Source organism: Oncorhynchus kisutch, linkage group LG4, assembly GCF_002021735.2.
Source record: "Oncorhynchus kisutch isolate 150728-3 linkage group LG4, Okis_V2, whole genome shotgun sequence".
NCBI lineage: Eukaryota > Metazoa > Chordata > Actinopteri > Salmoniformes > Salmonidae > Oncorhynchus > Oncorhynchus kisutch.
Window position 1 is genome coordinate 11910587 of NC_034177.2, and position 15650 is coordinate 11926236.

The 15650-nt window shown below is 46.5% G+C and overlaps 1 protein-coding gene across 2 annotated transcripts in view; it reads right to left on the bottom strand.

Moving 5' to 3' along the window:
* The window catches only part of LOC109888515 (E3 ubiquitin-protein ligase RNF220), a 43072-nt gene extending 31146 nt beyond the window's left edge, over positions 1–11926 (bottom strand). Inside the window, exons 1-2 of one of the 2 annotated variants that reach the window (XM_031822429.1) lie at positions 11698–11926; positions 9367–10041 (exon numbers count right to left, since the gene is read on the bottom strand). In XM_031822429.1, coding sequence (XP_031678289.1) covers positions 9367–10000 — 634 coding nt within the window. In that variant the 5' untranslated portion in view covers positions 10001–10041; positions 11698–11926. Of the gene's footprint in view, positions 1–9366; positions 10205–11697 lie in introns of both variants that reach the window. The other variant, XM_031822428.1, reaches the window with a different exon arrangement.
* Between the last annotated feature and the right edge of the window lie 3724 nt (positions 11927–15650).

Here is a 15650-nt window from a genome sequence, read left to right on the forward strand (position 1 = left end):
TCAGTCTGTCCAACTGTCAGTCTGTCAGTCTGTCCAACTGTCAGTCTGTCAGTCTGTCTAACTGTCAGTCTGTCAGTCTGTCTAACTGTCAGTCTGTCAGTCTGTCTAACTGTCAGTCTGTCTAACTGTCAGTCTGTCAGTCTGTCTGTCTCACTGTCAGTGTCAGTCTGTCTGTCTCACTGTCAGTCTGTCTGTCTCACTGTCAGTCTGTCTGTCTCACTGTCAGTCTGTCTGTCTCACTCGGTCTGTCTAACTGTCAGTCTGTCTGTCTAACTGTCAGTCTGTCTGTCTAACTGTCAGTCAGTCTGTCTAACTGTCAGTCAGTCTGTCTAACTGTCAGTCTGTCAGTCTGTCTGTCTCACTGTCAGTCTGTCAGTCTGTCTGTCTCACTGTCAGTCTGTCAGTCTGTCTGTCTCACTGTCAGTGTCAGTCTGTCTGTCTCACTGTCAGTCTGTCTGTCTCACTGTCAGTCTGTCTGTCTCACTGTCAGTCTGTCTGTCTCACTGTCAGTCTGTCTGTCTCACTGTCAGTCTGTCTGTCTCACTCGGTCTGTCTAACTGTCAGTCTGTCTGTCTAACTGTCAGTCTGTCTGTCTAACTGTCAGTCTGTCTGTCTAACTGTCAGTCCGTCTAACTGTCAGTCCGTCTAACTGTCAGTCCGTCTAACTGTCAGTCCGTCGTCTACTGTCAGTCCGTCTAACTGTCCGTCCGTCTAACTGTCCGTCCGTCTAACTGTCCGTCCGTCTAACTGTCCGTCCATCTGTGTCTGCCTGCCTGCCTGCCTGTGTATCAGTCTGCCTGTCTGTTTTCTCATTTAGTGGGCCAGAGGGACTGAACATAGCAGTGGTTGCCTTATTCAGTACTAGGTAGTCAGCCAGCCAGCCAGACAAGACAAGACACATCGACCCAGCACTATCACTGGGATAAGGGCTGCCAAGTAAACAGAGCCTTTATAACACAGTGGAGAAACACAGTGGCTGATGATCTGTGCCAGCGTGTGTGTGCGCGTTTACACACATGCAGGCGTTCGACCGCATGTGTCTGTAGCCCTGGTGAGCTTGATCCTGTGTGGTGCTCATCAATACCCCCCAGCGATACTCCCTCCCGGTCTGCTAACACTGAAGAACAAAGAGGTCTGGCAGCGTCGGCCAGTTATAGATCCTCACCGCTCTGTTTTTGTTCAATCAGGTCATGCTGTGGTGCTGTAGTGAGGAGACTTTCAGTTCAAAGTTCAATCTCCTATGAACATGGCTTCAAAAGAGAGACTTGAGCATGCGCTAATGAGGCAGGATCACCTCCAGTTAGAAGCTAGACCCAGCGGCAGGTTGGTTCTAGCCCACCCAGACATAGGGATAGGACACTGAAATAATATTGACTGTCCTGTGATTCTGGACATTTAATAGTGCATAATTCTGTATAACATTCTCCGCTTTACAATGTGCCTGGCTGGCACAGAATATAATGGATCATTTCCGTGAAGCTGCTAAATCTGTTGATCATTTTAGATTTTTTTCTTAAAGAGACAGCTTGACTGAGGAGTAAACATACCCCACATCAAGAGGGGTCGATAAAGGTCACTTCACACTTTCACAATTCCTAAAAGAATTTGGATTATTTTATGACATGGGGTGGATTGCATTACGGACTGACCTCTTCATTTGCCTGCCCCTAACCAGGCTTGTACTGTCCAGCACAGCTTGTATGGAGTCAATTAGTGTCATCTCCATACGAACGACTTGTGTAACAGAGAGTCTCTGTGTTACTGCGATGAGTGGCTATTGAGATGGCTTCAGATCGCTTATTCAGTCAGGGTAACCCATCCACTATCCAGCCTCCTCAACCCAGTCGTCTGCCAGAATAGCCTTGACACAAACACACACACACACACACACACACACACACACACACACACACACACACACACACACACACACTAGTGGTGCCCGGGTCAGCTGTTTGTTCAGCCACACCTGCCCACAATTGCTAATAACCCGTCCGACTATACGTAATAAAGTGGAAATCTGAGGCTACTATGGCCAATTTATTGCCTGTATATAGACTTTTCTATTGTATTATTGACTGTATGTTTGTTTATTCCATGTGTAACTCTGTGTTGTTGTTTGTGTCGCACTGCTTTGCTTTATCTTGGCCAGGTCGCAGTTGTAAATGAGAACTAGTTCTCAACTAGCCTACCTGGTTTTAAATAAAGAACAGGGACAGAACAGGGGATGTGTTCAGTGATCCAAAACCGCAGCCCCAGCCCCCTTCACCCTAGACCTCATCACCCTATTCCCTATATAGTGCACTCCCCCACACAAGGCTCTGGTCAAAAGTAGTTACTATATATGGAATAATAGGGGGCCATTTGGGATGCAGTCTTCCCTACATCCAGCCACCCAAAGCCCCTCCCCGCCACCCTCCATGGGTCTTTGAAGTGAGATCAGAGAGAGAGGCGTTCAGACCATGTGATGCGGCAGGTCCATCAGGTGCAGGGAGACAGAGGCTATGTTGAAGCAGACTGTTGTTTTAACGACCCCTGGTCCTCTCTCATAACCTCTCTCTGTCCTCTCAACCCACGTCCTCTCAGTCTACACTGCTGTTCAATATGAGGAGAATGCAGAAAGATAAGATGCACACCATTAGGAATAGGGTGCCATTAAGGACGAAGCCTTACCCTCTCTCTCCCCATGTTACTGTAAAATTCCTCCTTTAACTGGGCTCCTTTTAGATCTGAATGAAGACATATGGATTCCATGTCACTTGCAGACAACCCCCCTTGTGTCTATACACTGAGTGGGTGTGTGTGGTTGCTGGTTGAGGATATGGGCACTACAGACGACAGACAGTACAGTGAATGTTACTTGGGACTATAGAGGTTGGTTGGAGTGGGAGCCAGTCTAGGGCAGACAGTTACGAGCCGGTCTAGGGCAGACAGTTACGAGCCGGTCTAGGGCAGACAGTCACGAGCCGGTCTAGGGCAGACAGTCACGAGCCTGTCTAGGGCAGACAGTCACGAGCCGGTCTAGGGCAGACAGTCACGAGCCAGTCTAGGGCAGACAGTCACGAGCCAGTCTAGGGCAGACAGTCACGAGCCAGTCTAGGGCAGACAGTTATGAGCCAGTCTAGGGCAGACAGTTACGAGCCAGTCTTCACTCACGCCGCCAAACTTACCCTAGTAAAACTGACTATCCTACCGATCCTCGACTTCGGCGATGTCATCTACAAAATTGCTCCCAACACTCTACTCAGCAAACTGGATGCAGTTTATCACAGTGCCATACGTTTTGTCACTAAAGCACCTTATACCACCCACCACTGCGACTTGTATGCTCTAGTCTAGACCCACTGGCTCCAGGTCATCTACAAGTCCATGCTAGGTAAAGCTCCGCCTTATCTCAGTTCACTGGTCACGATGGCAACACCCATCCGTAGCACGTGCTCCAGCAGGTGTATCTCACTGATCATCCCTAAAGCCAACACCTAATTTGGCCGCCTTTCGTTCCAGTTCTCTGCTGCCTGTGACTGGAACGAATTGCAAAAATCGCTGAAGTTGGAGACTTTTATCTCCCTCACCAACTTCATACATCTGAGCTAACCGATCGCTGCAGCTGTACATAGTCTATCGGTAAATAGCCCACCCATTTTTACCTACCTCATTCCCATACTATTTTTATTTATTTACTTTTCTGCTCTTTTGCACACCAATATCTCTACCTGTACATGACCATCTGATCATTTATCACTCCAGTGTTAATCTGCAAAATTGTAATTATTCGCCTACCTCCTCATGCCTTTTGCACACAATGTATATAGACTCCCCTTTTTTTTCTACTGTGTTATTGACTTGTTAAATGTTTACTCCATGTGTAACTCTGTGTTGTCTGTTCACACTGCTATGCTTTATCTTGGCCAGGTCGCAGTTGCAAATGAGAACTTGTTCTCAACTAGCCTACCTGGTTAAATAAAGGTGAAATATTTTTATTTTTTTTAAGTCTAGGGCAGACAGTTACGAGCCAGTCTAGGGCAGACAGTTACGAGCCAGTCTAGGGCAGATGTGGTGTAAAGAGGTTGTTATGGATTAAATGAATGTTAGGGGTTGGAATACCAAGTCCTAAGGATAGTTTGGGATGGGGGTTTCTACTCTGTGTGTGGGTGGTATGGATGGAAGGATAATGTATCAATGTGCTGTGTGTGGGTGGGTGGGTGTTATGGAAGGATAATGTATCAATGTGTTGTGTGGGTGGGTGGGTGGGTGTTATGGAAGGATAATGTATCAATGTGCTGTGTGGGTGGGTGTTATGGGAGGATAATGCATCAATGTGCTGTGTGGGTGGGTGTTATGGAAGGATAATGTATCAATGTGCTGTGTGTGTGTTATGGAAGGATAATGTATCAATGTGCTGTGTGTGGGGGTGGGTATTATGGAAGGATAATGTATCAATGTGCAGTGTGGGTGGGTGTTATGGAAGGATAACTTCTACAACTTCCACACACTGCTGCTCCTGGCCAGACAAGACAAAGGGAACGAGAAAGAAAAAGAGAATAACAGCCCCCCCCCCCCCCCCCGCTGCCCCGCCAGCATGAAAGCTCCCCACTTAAGAGTACATTAGAAGAACAAATTACTGCCACGACAGGCGGGCAACAGTCAAACACGACCCTCGAACATCAAACACAGTCACCATTACATTCATATGCTTCTTCTTCTCTCAGACAATGTGTCTGAAATCCCAAAGTGCAGTCCACATGGTCCAGACATTCTCTTCCTCCACAGTATGGTAACACAGCTGTCAAATGGATCGTACCATTAGAAGATCCCTTTGATTTGGGGGATGTTTGGCTTGGTTCTCTCTTTCTGTTCTTAACCCCCCTCAGTCTAATGCTAAATGATGTGTGTGGCAAAGAGAGGGGAGATCTCTGTAGCAGATGTACAGTAGGTCCACTCACTCACTCACACCATGACTCAGAAACTCTGCAACTTGGGTTAATGCTTCCTGTTCCCAGTCACTTGAATTGGACACAAATATGGGGGAAATCTTCCTTATCGGGATGGGCGGCAAAATCTGCTGTTGAGGGACTGTGGGAATTCTATGGGATAACTGGATAGAAAACAACTAAATCCTCCACTGATGGGGAAGCAAGGCCCAGGGAAGTTACCCGAATGGGAGAGGGGAAACATTTGAGCGTAACACTCCAAGGCTTGGTTCACCAGATGTGTTCAGTGTTTAAGAGTCCTCTACGGTCTGTTATACATGCCTGTTATGGAACTCAAGGGAACACCAAACCTGACTGTACAGAATCAATATCCCATAGATTAATGGTAGGCTACATTCTAAATGACAATGTGTTCCCACAGTAGTGCACTGCGTAGGGAATAGGGGGCCATATGGGACACAGTTGCAGACTTGCCACAGGGATTCATTCTCATGTGATGCTTTATGGGTTTAGTTGGTTCCAGACACAGGTTCCAGACACAGTTTCTGTGTGTGTGTGTGTGTGTGTGTGTTCTTTCAGAGCAGCTGTCCAGCTGAGGGTGTATTGATTGAAGTCTCCTGTAAGACATACTGTTTACATCTAACAGAGGAGGAGATCAATAGGAACCATTCCATGTTCATGCATACACATCTATCGGCTCTTTATTTCCAAGATGCAGTCTCACACACACACATACCACGCACAGAGACAGTCTCACACACACACACCACGCACAGAGACAGTCTCACACACACACACCACGCACAGAGACAGACACACACACCACGCACAGAGACAGACACACACACACACACACACCACGCACAGAGACAGACACACACACACACACAACACGCACAGAGACAGACACACCACGCACAGAGACAGACACACACACCACGCACAGAAACAGACACACACACACACACACACACCACACACAGAAACAGGCAAACACCACGCACAGAAACAGACACACAGACACACACAGAGAGACAGACAGACACAGACACACAGAGACAGAGAGACAGACAGCTATACCTTTGTCTGATGGCTTTACTTTGCTACAGAATTATTTTCTCACCTGCCCACATTTACTATTCATACAACTGGACACACCAATCAGAACTCTCCCTTACAGTAACTCACCACCATACGGTGTGATAACAACACAGGGATTTGAAGGGAAGATCACCATAGTCTGTCTGGAAATCTGCAGTAGACAATGTTTTACCATTCTCTTCCTCTGTTTTTGTATCCTTTTAGTTATACAGCTCAACCCCTAGAAGTTTGAAACATCTCCCTGAGGAAAATCAGCATGATTCGCCTCGCTGGAGACATCTGCCCTTTGAAAGAGAGGAGCCGTTTAAACAGCTGTCACATCTGTTCGTCTGCACATCTTCAGATAAAACGTCTGGGGCCATAATGCTGATCTACTATAAGGATCAGGCCCTACCTCTGCCCATGTAGTTTTATTCATTGTGATGTAAAAAAGCTAATCTGATCCTAAATCAACAGCCCTACTCTGAGACGATTGGCACATACGGCCCCTGGGGTAATGTTGTGTTTGGATACTGGAGAAGAGAAGGGAGACATCATGAAGACATGTAAACAAACACTGTGTCAGACAAACAGCCAGGATAGCCACAACAAGCCTGTCTAACCAGAGCACATAGAACCGTTTTTAACTCTTGATATACTCACACAAAATATGCCAATTCACAGTGAGCTCCTGTAGATAGGTTTCAACTGGAGACTGTATGCTAATGAATGTATCTAAGTGCATAGAAGATGGGTAAATCCGTTTGAATTCAAACCTTTTTTAACCCTTTTAATTTGAATGAAACCTTTCATATATTTTTGCCAGTTGTAGAAGTGGTCAGAAAGGTACTTTTTGGACCTTAAAGCCCAAACATTCAGGAGATGCTCAAAGTTTACCCATATCGCATACCCCACTGTACCATGATACATTGTGTTGTGTTGCAACATCCATGTCTTCATCACTGGAAAAGATAAAAGGTTTAGATCGGTAGCATTTTAAAGCTTACAAACAGGGTTTCCAATATGTTTTATTTTACCTTCATTCAACAAAAGATTTTTACCTTGTCGGCTTGGGGATTCAATCTTCCAACCTTTAAGTTACAAGTCCAAAGCTCTAACCACTAGGCTACCTGCTGCCCCAAATATAATTTATTGATAGAATAGAGAGGGACATAGAATGCCTGTGAACACACTTGGTGTTTTGTAGTGTGTTTTGTGATGTATGGGTTGTGCTTTATGGGTCATAGGGTATGGGTTGCGCAATATGGGTCATACTGTATGAGTCGTACGGTATGGGTCGTTACGTATGGGTCGTGAGGTATGGATCATGCTGTATGGGTCGTACCGTATGGGTCGTGAGGTATGGATCATGCTGTATGGGTCATACCTTATGGGTCGTTGCGTATGGGTCGTGGGGTATGGATCATGCTGTATGGGTCGTACCGTATGGGTCGTGAGGTATGGATCATGCTGTATGGGTCGTACCGTATGGGTCGTTGCGTATGGGTCGTGGGGTATGGATCATGATGTATGGGTCGTACCGTATGGGTCGTTGCGTATGGGTCGTACGGTATGGATCATGCTGTATGGGTCCTTACTTATGGGTCGTTACGTATGGATCATGCTGTATGGGTCGTACATGTGCATACGTAGGCTACATATCCATGTATGGTGTCATGTATTATCATGAATGATCATACCGAGGTTTTCTACGTAGCAACCAAAGAGTTTCATCCCCGTACATTTTGAAGCTTAACACTGTTAGTCAGTCAAGAGGAACCAAATATCAGACTTTAGAAAGTGCTGGCAGCTCAACTGCATCAAAGCCCTGAGTTTGCCTGAGCTTCAATCTAATTGGATAAAAAAGGAAACGCTGCTTCTAACACTCAGAGTACATTTTTGAAGAACTTTGAGCTACATAGCACCACCCACTTTGGGTTCGGCAGCCCTATTCCATGCCCCCTGTCCATCCATGCCTGTATTTTCATCAAATTATTCTCTGTTTGGAGGTAATATGAGCACAGATACACACACACACACACACACACACACACACGCTTGCGTAATGAACACATACACAAACACACTCACAGGGTGTCGCTCTCATAATAAGCCTATGAACACACTCACACACACACCTGTTTGGCATCTTCCCTTTCCTGTCACTGTTAGGTTTCATTATTGGGATTCCTGCCTGTCATTCACCCGACGGCATTTCAAAACCAGGAAGTTCCACAAAACCAGACACTCACAGGCTTGCACACACACACACACACACACACACACACACACACACACAATCCGTTTCTTTTGTTAAGACAAGGCATCCCAGCTCCAGGCCTTTTGTTAAGACAAGGCATCCCAGCTCCAGGCCTTTTGTTAAGACAAGGCATCCCAGCTCCAGGCCTTTTGTTAAGACAAGGCATCCCAGCTCCAGGCCTTGATGTGGGATGAAAAGTATCTTTGTTATATGGATATCACAGCTCTCAGCTCCCCCCTCTCATTGTCATTATTTTCAACATGGCCCTCCCCTGATCTACCGAGGATTGTGGGCCCTCTCTCTCTGGGGACTTTCATCTGTCAGGCACCACCTTGGCGGCCGTGCGGGGGTTAGTTTTCCCATCATGCCTTGTGCTGGAGTGTCTGCCTTCCTTCCCACTCTTTGGAGGTGGAGGCAAGACGAGGGCAGGCGAGTACCGTTGTGCCCCCGCGCCGTCGGGCAATTATCCTCTAGCGTAATGAGGAGCTGCTCTCGCCCCATCGCTCTGACTGACACCTCTCTCCTTCATGTTGTCAACACAACAGATGGCTCATGATTGCGTGGGTGGCCATATTGAGTTGAGGATGTAATTTGTGGAGCCGAGAGCTGCGTCATTTCTCGTCGCATGGCTGCCTTGCTCGCTCTGTCACCTCGTTATCTCTGAATAGGGTGTTTATCACTCAAACTTCCTCTCCTCTTATGTTTGTCTTCCACCTTATTGAAAAACTATACATTCAGTGGTAGTACTAATGGTAATACGTGACCAATTACCAGAAACATGGACGAGTGGCCATTTTTTGTCAGCTCATGTCAAGTCCAAGAGAGTGTCACATTCTTTGCACAAGCAGGAAAAGATTTGGGATAAGATTGTCAAAGAGTAGAAAGGACACAGTCCAAATTCCAGATGTAGGCCTTCCATAACTGTCAATGATTTCATCGATTAAATTGAAACCATGGATTTTAAAAAAGCGTACAATTCCCGCTAGCCTGGTATGAGGATTTTGCTGCGTGTCTTTAAATCACACTGTATTACTGCCACTATATTACCACCCATATAGATATGCTTGGAGAAGTATATATACAGAGGATACTCACAGTGTTCCTTACGGTCCTCAGGACTAGACGAGGCCTCTCTGTCCGACAGCAGCCCAGACACCGTAAACAACTTCCTCACAGAATCCTCGGCGGCCTTGAGTGATCCCGGTGAGCCAGAGAGGAAACACCCTCCTCCAAAATCATACTCCTTCCCCTCAGAATCTGTGTAGCAGCCCTTGAGTCTCTTAGCAGGGGTGAAGGCTGACTGATAACCCCTGGTCTCCCTCTCTTCAGGCGGGGAGGAGAAGGGTCGGAAGGCCCCTACCCCAATGTGGTTGAGCATCCCCAGGGAAGAGCAGTCCAGGTTGTTGGGGTGAAACTGGAACTGAGGATGGAGGTGGAGCAGGGAGGCAGGGAAGTCTCTGGCAGGGAAGGAGCCGTGGCCGGAGATAGGCCCCTGACGGTTGTACATGGAGGCAAATGTGTAGGAGCCGGAGGGGAAGGGGAGGTCATTCTCAAAGATTGGGGCCCTGAAGGACCTCGGGGCCTGGCAGGGTACGGAGGCCTGGCAGGGGACGGAGGCATCACGACCTGTCTTGGCTGTGGAGGCCAACACCATCAGGGCTGGGGACGCCAGGGGACCGGGCAGGTAGGAGGAGCTGTCCATCTTGAAGGTGGGCCAGTGGAGGTCCATCCAATCAACCCTCCAATCAATCCAATCAATCCTCGCTGTCCCTAAAGCGAGAGGGGACTGGTCAATAGGGGATGGGCTTAGTAATGGCGTGGTTTGGAGACAGATGAGGTTGATGCTGAATGACTTCACTGTGAGTCCATCCTCAGAGTTGTTGAGCCAGTAACCGAAATGTCACTGGTTCAGACGAAAATCTGTCGATGGGGCCTTGAGCAAGACACTTAATCATTGCTCTGCTAAATGTACAGTAAATGTAAGACATCTTGATAAAATATTATTGTCAGAAATGAGGGTGATATAAGAAAGAGATATGGGGGATGAAAGAGAACTGTGACACAATTAACTAATGCAAAAGTTAAATAATAACTTTACCAAAAATAAGAAATTTCCATAAGGAATGTGCAATCTGGACAGAACATTATGTTAAGAATGGTAACACACTTTCATAGTCTAAGTAACTAAACTGGGAAAGGAAAAGCTGCGCTGACTTGTATTAGTAACTGAGAATGTGCTGTTAAATTCAATTGAAAGTTACATTAAAAAAAACATACAAACATACAATAGAAAATAAAGTAAAACGCATATATTTCCATGTACTTGACATTACGTTTTATCAAATAGATATTTGGGTGAATATCATTTTTTTGTGTGGTCTGCATAAAACGTTAAAATAATCCCAATATTGGCGTCTAATTCTAAAATGTAAATCTACAGATATTGAACAGGATTATAAAACGAATCGTTTCTGTTTCCTCAATGTTAAAGTTTCTGAAATTAACCTATTTATAGGCTACAAATGATCAGTTAAAAATGATGTTCCTTACAGGTTTGGTTATGAAAGAGATCGTTTTGCTATTGATCATCTACACTTATAGTGAACTATGATAGATTTGATAATTTTTTTTCCATATGAATGTGCAAATTAAAAACTTCCGTTCAACAACAAACAATCACATGAAAGAGGTCGCATGTCTTCTGCGTTCTCTCGCCCCAAGTGACTTTTTTAAACACTACTCAGTCTACCAAAATCTACTATTGTGTACCTTAGCAGCGCTTCCCTTCCTTATTGTTTTTCTACTCGATACTCATTCTAATGTGAGAGCGTAATAACATCCCTTAGACTCCCTGCAAGAGATTTCTTTTCAGTTTGGTTTATTTTATGTATTATATAGGTCTATATAGACTTAACACGCCAGGCCTATATATTAGAAACATTTCAAGCCATCCCATGTGTTTGATTTATCCCAGAGATGACACACCTTACGCAACTGGTCAACTAATCATCAAGGCCTTGATTAGGTGAATCTGGCGAGATAGTTCAGGTCAACAACAAATTTGTGAAACGTTTCAGGGTCCCCAAATGAGCGGTTTAAGAACAACGTAAGAAGTTGGACAACGGAATTCCCAACAAACATCTTGAAAAGTAGGCTATTCAAATGTAAAGCAAACCCTAATTTGCGAGTAAAAAATAATAAAAAGCGTAGCAGTCTTCAAGAGCAAATACCTGATAAAACATTTATCCAGATAATTATTAAAAAATATATATATTAATAGGATATTGCATATAGGGCCAACAAAATGTAGAATAGGCTACACAATAAGGCTATACATGTGCTAATTTAACCCATAACCCCTAGGTTACCGTAACAATTTAACAGTTAAGAAGAAGTTGCATATAGGGCTAGACGTAGGCTACTTACCGAGTTAAAGCGTAGTAATGGACCTTTGTTAACCGCACAAAGAACACTTTCTCAAGTTAAGATGTCAGAGATGCGCTTGCGATTCTTTCCAAGTATAGTGCGGTATTTGTCACGTGGACGGACCAATTATAATTGTAACAGAGGAGGTGGTGAATTTGTGAGGTTAAAGCGACGCTGGTTCAGGCTGTTGTGGCTACTGCTGCTCAGATGCTTGTCCACGCTTCGAGTGATGATCCCCTCTCCCTCTCTTAGCTCTCTTAGCCTACCTTTCCCCTCCGAGTCACTCTCCCCGAAGAGGGTCTGTGAGCTACATTTAGAACGTTCAATCTGTTATCCTCAGTGCTAGCCTCTATCCTGAACAACAACAACATTATACTAAAATGTGATTAAGCCATATCCAACTGCTTTAAAAAATAATGTACCTCTGGCAAAGGCACAAATAAGTAACATACATGGCCATTTAAATCCTGATAACAACATGCTTTAGTCCTGATTGTAAACGTTTTATACCAAACACAGATGTTCAGGCATAGATATTGTCTCACTTCAACTCAACATTGAGATTTTACATTTGGCATTTTTTCTTTCCATAAAATAAACTGCACTTTTTGTAATGGCAGTGTAATGAACTACTAGGCTACCTAAGTTTAAAGGTAACAGTATAGGCTGGGGACTGAGGAAAGGGGATAACCTTGAAAAGGACCAACACTGGACAGTACAAGGCCCAGGCTTAATAACATGCCTAATGGGGTCAGTCTCACATGTGACGGAAAGCGTTATAAAATGTGAAGTGCTTGGGACTGAGTTGTCTTCCATTCCTCTGTTCAGTAGAGAATTGCTTAGGTTGATGGCCATGTCCTGTGCTTTTGATTTAGGGAAAAGATGCTGTTGCTGAGTTAGAATGCAAATGATCATTTAATGCTGAAATTGTGTCTATTGGGTGGTTGATCTTCTTGACTCGGAGGGATTCAGACATTTAACACTGTTTGATGGATGACACGAGAAAATCACAAATCACTCTTAATGTGTTTTTATCAGAATTTGTATAGTTTAAAAACTTTTTGGGAATAATGTTATTGAAATAATAATGTCTTCCCCTGAGCCATTCCAGAGGTTCTGTTGGGCTAATCTAATGTGACACGTAATTTCCATGTCTCCAATGGTACTATGTTTGCTTCCCCTCAGGTCTCAGTCTGTAATTGTAACGGTTTTCGTCCTCCTCTTCTGAGGAGGACTAGGAAGGAGGATTGGACCAATACGCAGCGTGGTAAGTGTTCGTCATATTTTTTTATCAAAACGGAACACCACACAAACTGAAAACGAAACAGTTCTGTGTGGAAAACACAGAAAACAATCACCCACAACCAAAATGGGGAAAACAGGCTACCTAAGTATGATTCTCAATCAGAGACAACGATCGACACCTGCCTCTGATTGAGAACCATACCAGGCCAAACACAGAAATACAACATAGAAAAAAGAACATAAACTACCCACCCCAACCCTCCACAGCCCTCCACAGCCCACCACCCCAACCCTCCACAGCCCACCACCCCAACCCTCCACAGCCCACCACCCCAACCCTCCACAGCCCACCACCCCAACCCTCCACAGCCCTCCACAGCCCACCACCCCAACCCTCCACAGCCCACCACCCCAACCCTCCACAGCCCTCCACAGCCCACCACCCCAACCCTCCACAGCCCACCACCCCAACCCTCCACAGCCCACCACCCCAACCCTCCACAGCCCACCACCTCAACCCTCCACAGCCCACCACCCCAACCCTCCACAGCCCTCCACAGCCCACCACCCCAACCCTCCACAGCCCACCACCCCAACCCTCCACAGCCCTCCACAGCCCACCACCCCAACCCTCCACAGCCCACCACCCCAACCCTCCACAGCCCTCCACAGCCCACCACCCCAACACTCCACAGCCCACCACCCCAACCCTCCACAGCCCACCACCCCAACCCTCCACAGCCCACCACCTCAACCCTCCACAGCCCACCACCCCAACCCTCCACAGCCCTCCACAGCCCACCACCCCAACCCTCCACAGCCCACCACCCCAACCCTCCACAGCCCACCACCCCAACCCTCCGCAGCCCACCACCTCAACCCTCCACAGCCCACCACCCCAACCCTCCACAGCCCTCCACAGCCCACCACCCCAACCCTCCACAGCCCTCCACAGCCCACCACCCCAACCCTCCACAGCCCACCACCCCAACCCTCCACAGCCCACCACCCCAACCCTCCACAGCCCACCACCCCAACCCTCCACAGCCCTCCACAGCCCACCACCCCAACCCTCCACAGCCCTCCACAGCCCACCACCCCAACCCTCCACAGCCCACCACCCCAACCCTCCACAGCCCACCACCCCAACCCTCCACAGCCCACCACCCCAACCCTCCACAGCCCACCACCCCAACCCTCCACAGCCCACCACCCCAACCCTCCGCAGCCCACCACCTCAACCCTCCACAGCCCACCACCCCAACCCTCCACAGCCCACCACCCCAACCCTCCACAGTCCACCACCCCAACCCTCCACAGCCCACCCCAGTTTGTGTGGGGAAATAGGAAGGCAGACAGCAGATGCAGAAATGTAACGGGAATATAAACAGGAGACATGAGACTGACTGGCTAGCTCTGTCTCACCTCCAGACTTATGTGACAGGCCTTGGTGTTGGGGTCTGACATAGGATGGTCATTATTTCAGTAAGTGAATTGCGCTAGCTGGCTTGTGACATTGTTTAAGGGTTAGATTCAGTGAACACACACCACTGGAGCAACAGGCTGTATGTAAACAGGCATTCCAGTGTCAGCTCATCTTGTCGACCTCTTTAAGTCTTGCAAAAATATTTACAAGCACCTCCAAATTCCAGTTTGTCCCTTGGCTAGAATCCCCTGGTTAGTGAACATCCAGACGGACACACAGCAGACACAGTCCTGTTAGCAGCTAGCTTATATCCCTCCCTCCTATGATCCCCTTCCACAGGGACGAACTGGGAGCAGAAATCAGCCCAGCTATTTCTAACACACCAGCCCATTTGTTTCCCTCAAGGTCCCCATACCGGCTCACAACTTTCCTCAAGGTCCCCATTATTTGACCAAAAAAAGGATAATTCTGCATACAAACTAATTTACACAATGGGATTGATGGACCAGCCCACCTGGCATTTGTCTGAGTTGCCCCATGGCCAGTCTGTTTCTGCCCTTCTATCCTTCACAGAGAACTGGTGGCTCTGCGAAGTAGTGGTGGTGGTGATGTTTGCCTTGCGTGTCCTGCAGGCCCACTCAAGTGTTAATGATGTCCCTGTCTTTGCCTGGTTATGGCACAGTAGCACCGGGCCCTGCGCTGTATTGGCCGGGGGTCTACTGTACTGACTGGTGGCCAGAATAAATTGCCACCCCGAGCCACAGTATCTCAGTCAGCAGCATCTAATTACCGGGCTGCCTGGGCAGCTGATGATGATGTGATGTGATGTTGATTGGACGTATTCCTTGGTGGCAGGACATGAGTCATCTGAATGTCTTTTTGTTGGCCTCACACTCATTCCTAAATGACTGAATCATCCTAATTAGTTGGAACACATACTTGTGTTGTCTCCAATACCTTCGCACCTACATTTTGAATAATGGCTCTTATAGTTTACATGATGTGGTATATATTCCCAGCAACTACTACAGTATAAACCCGATAGTCATATAAATGAACATGAGCCATTAAGGTAAACTCAGCTTATAGAGTAACAACATAGAGTGTAACAATATACACTAACAACAGACAGTGTCCTAACAAAATGTTGTCATGTTCTAAAAGTTTTTTGTAAATCATTCTCTCATTTTGGTCATTCTAATTTCATTTTAACCAGATGAATACATTCATCTCTCTCATTAGGTGAATTAAATGGATGTCTTTACTACTTTATTACGATGCC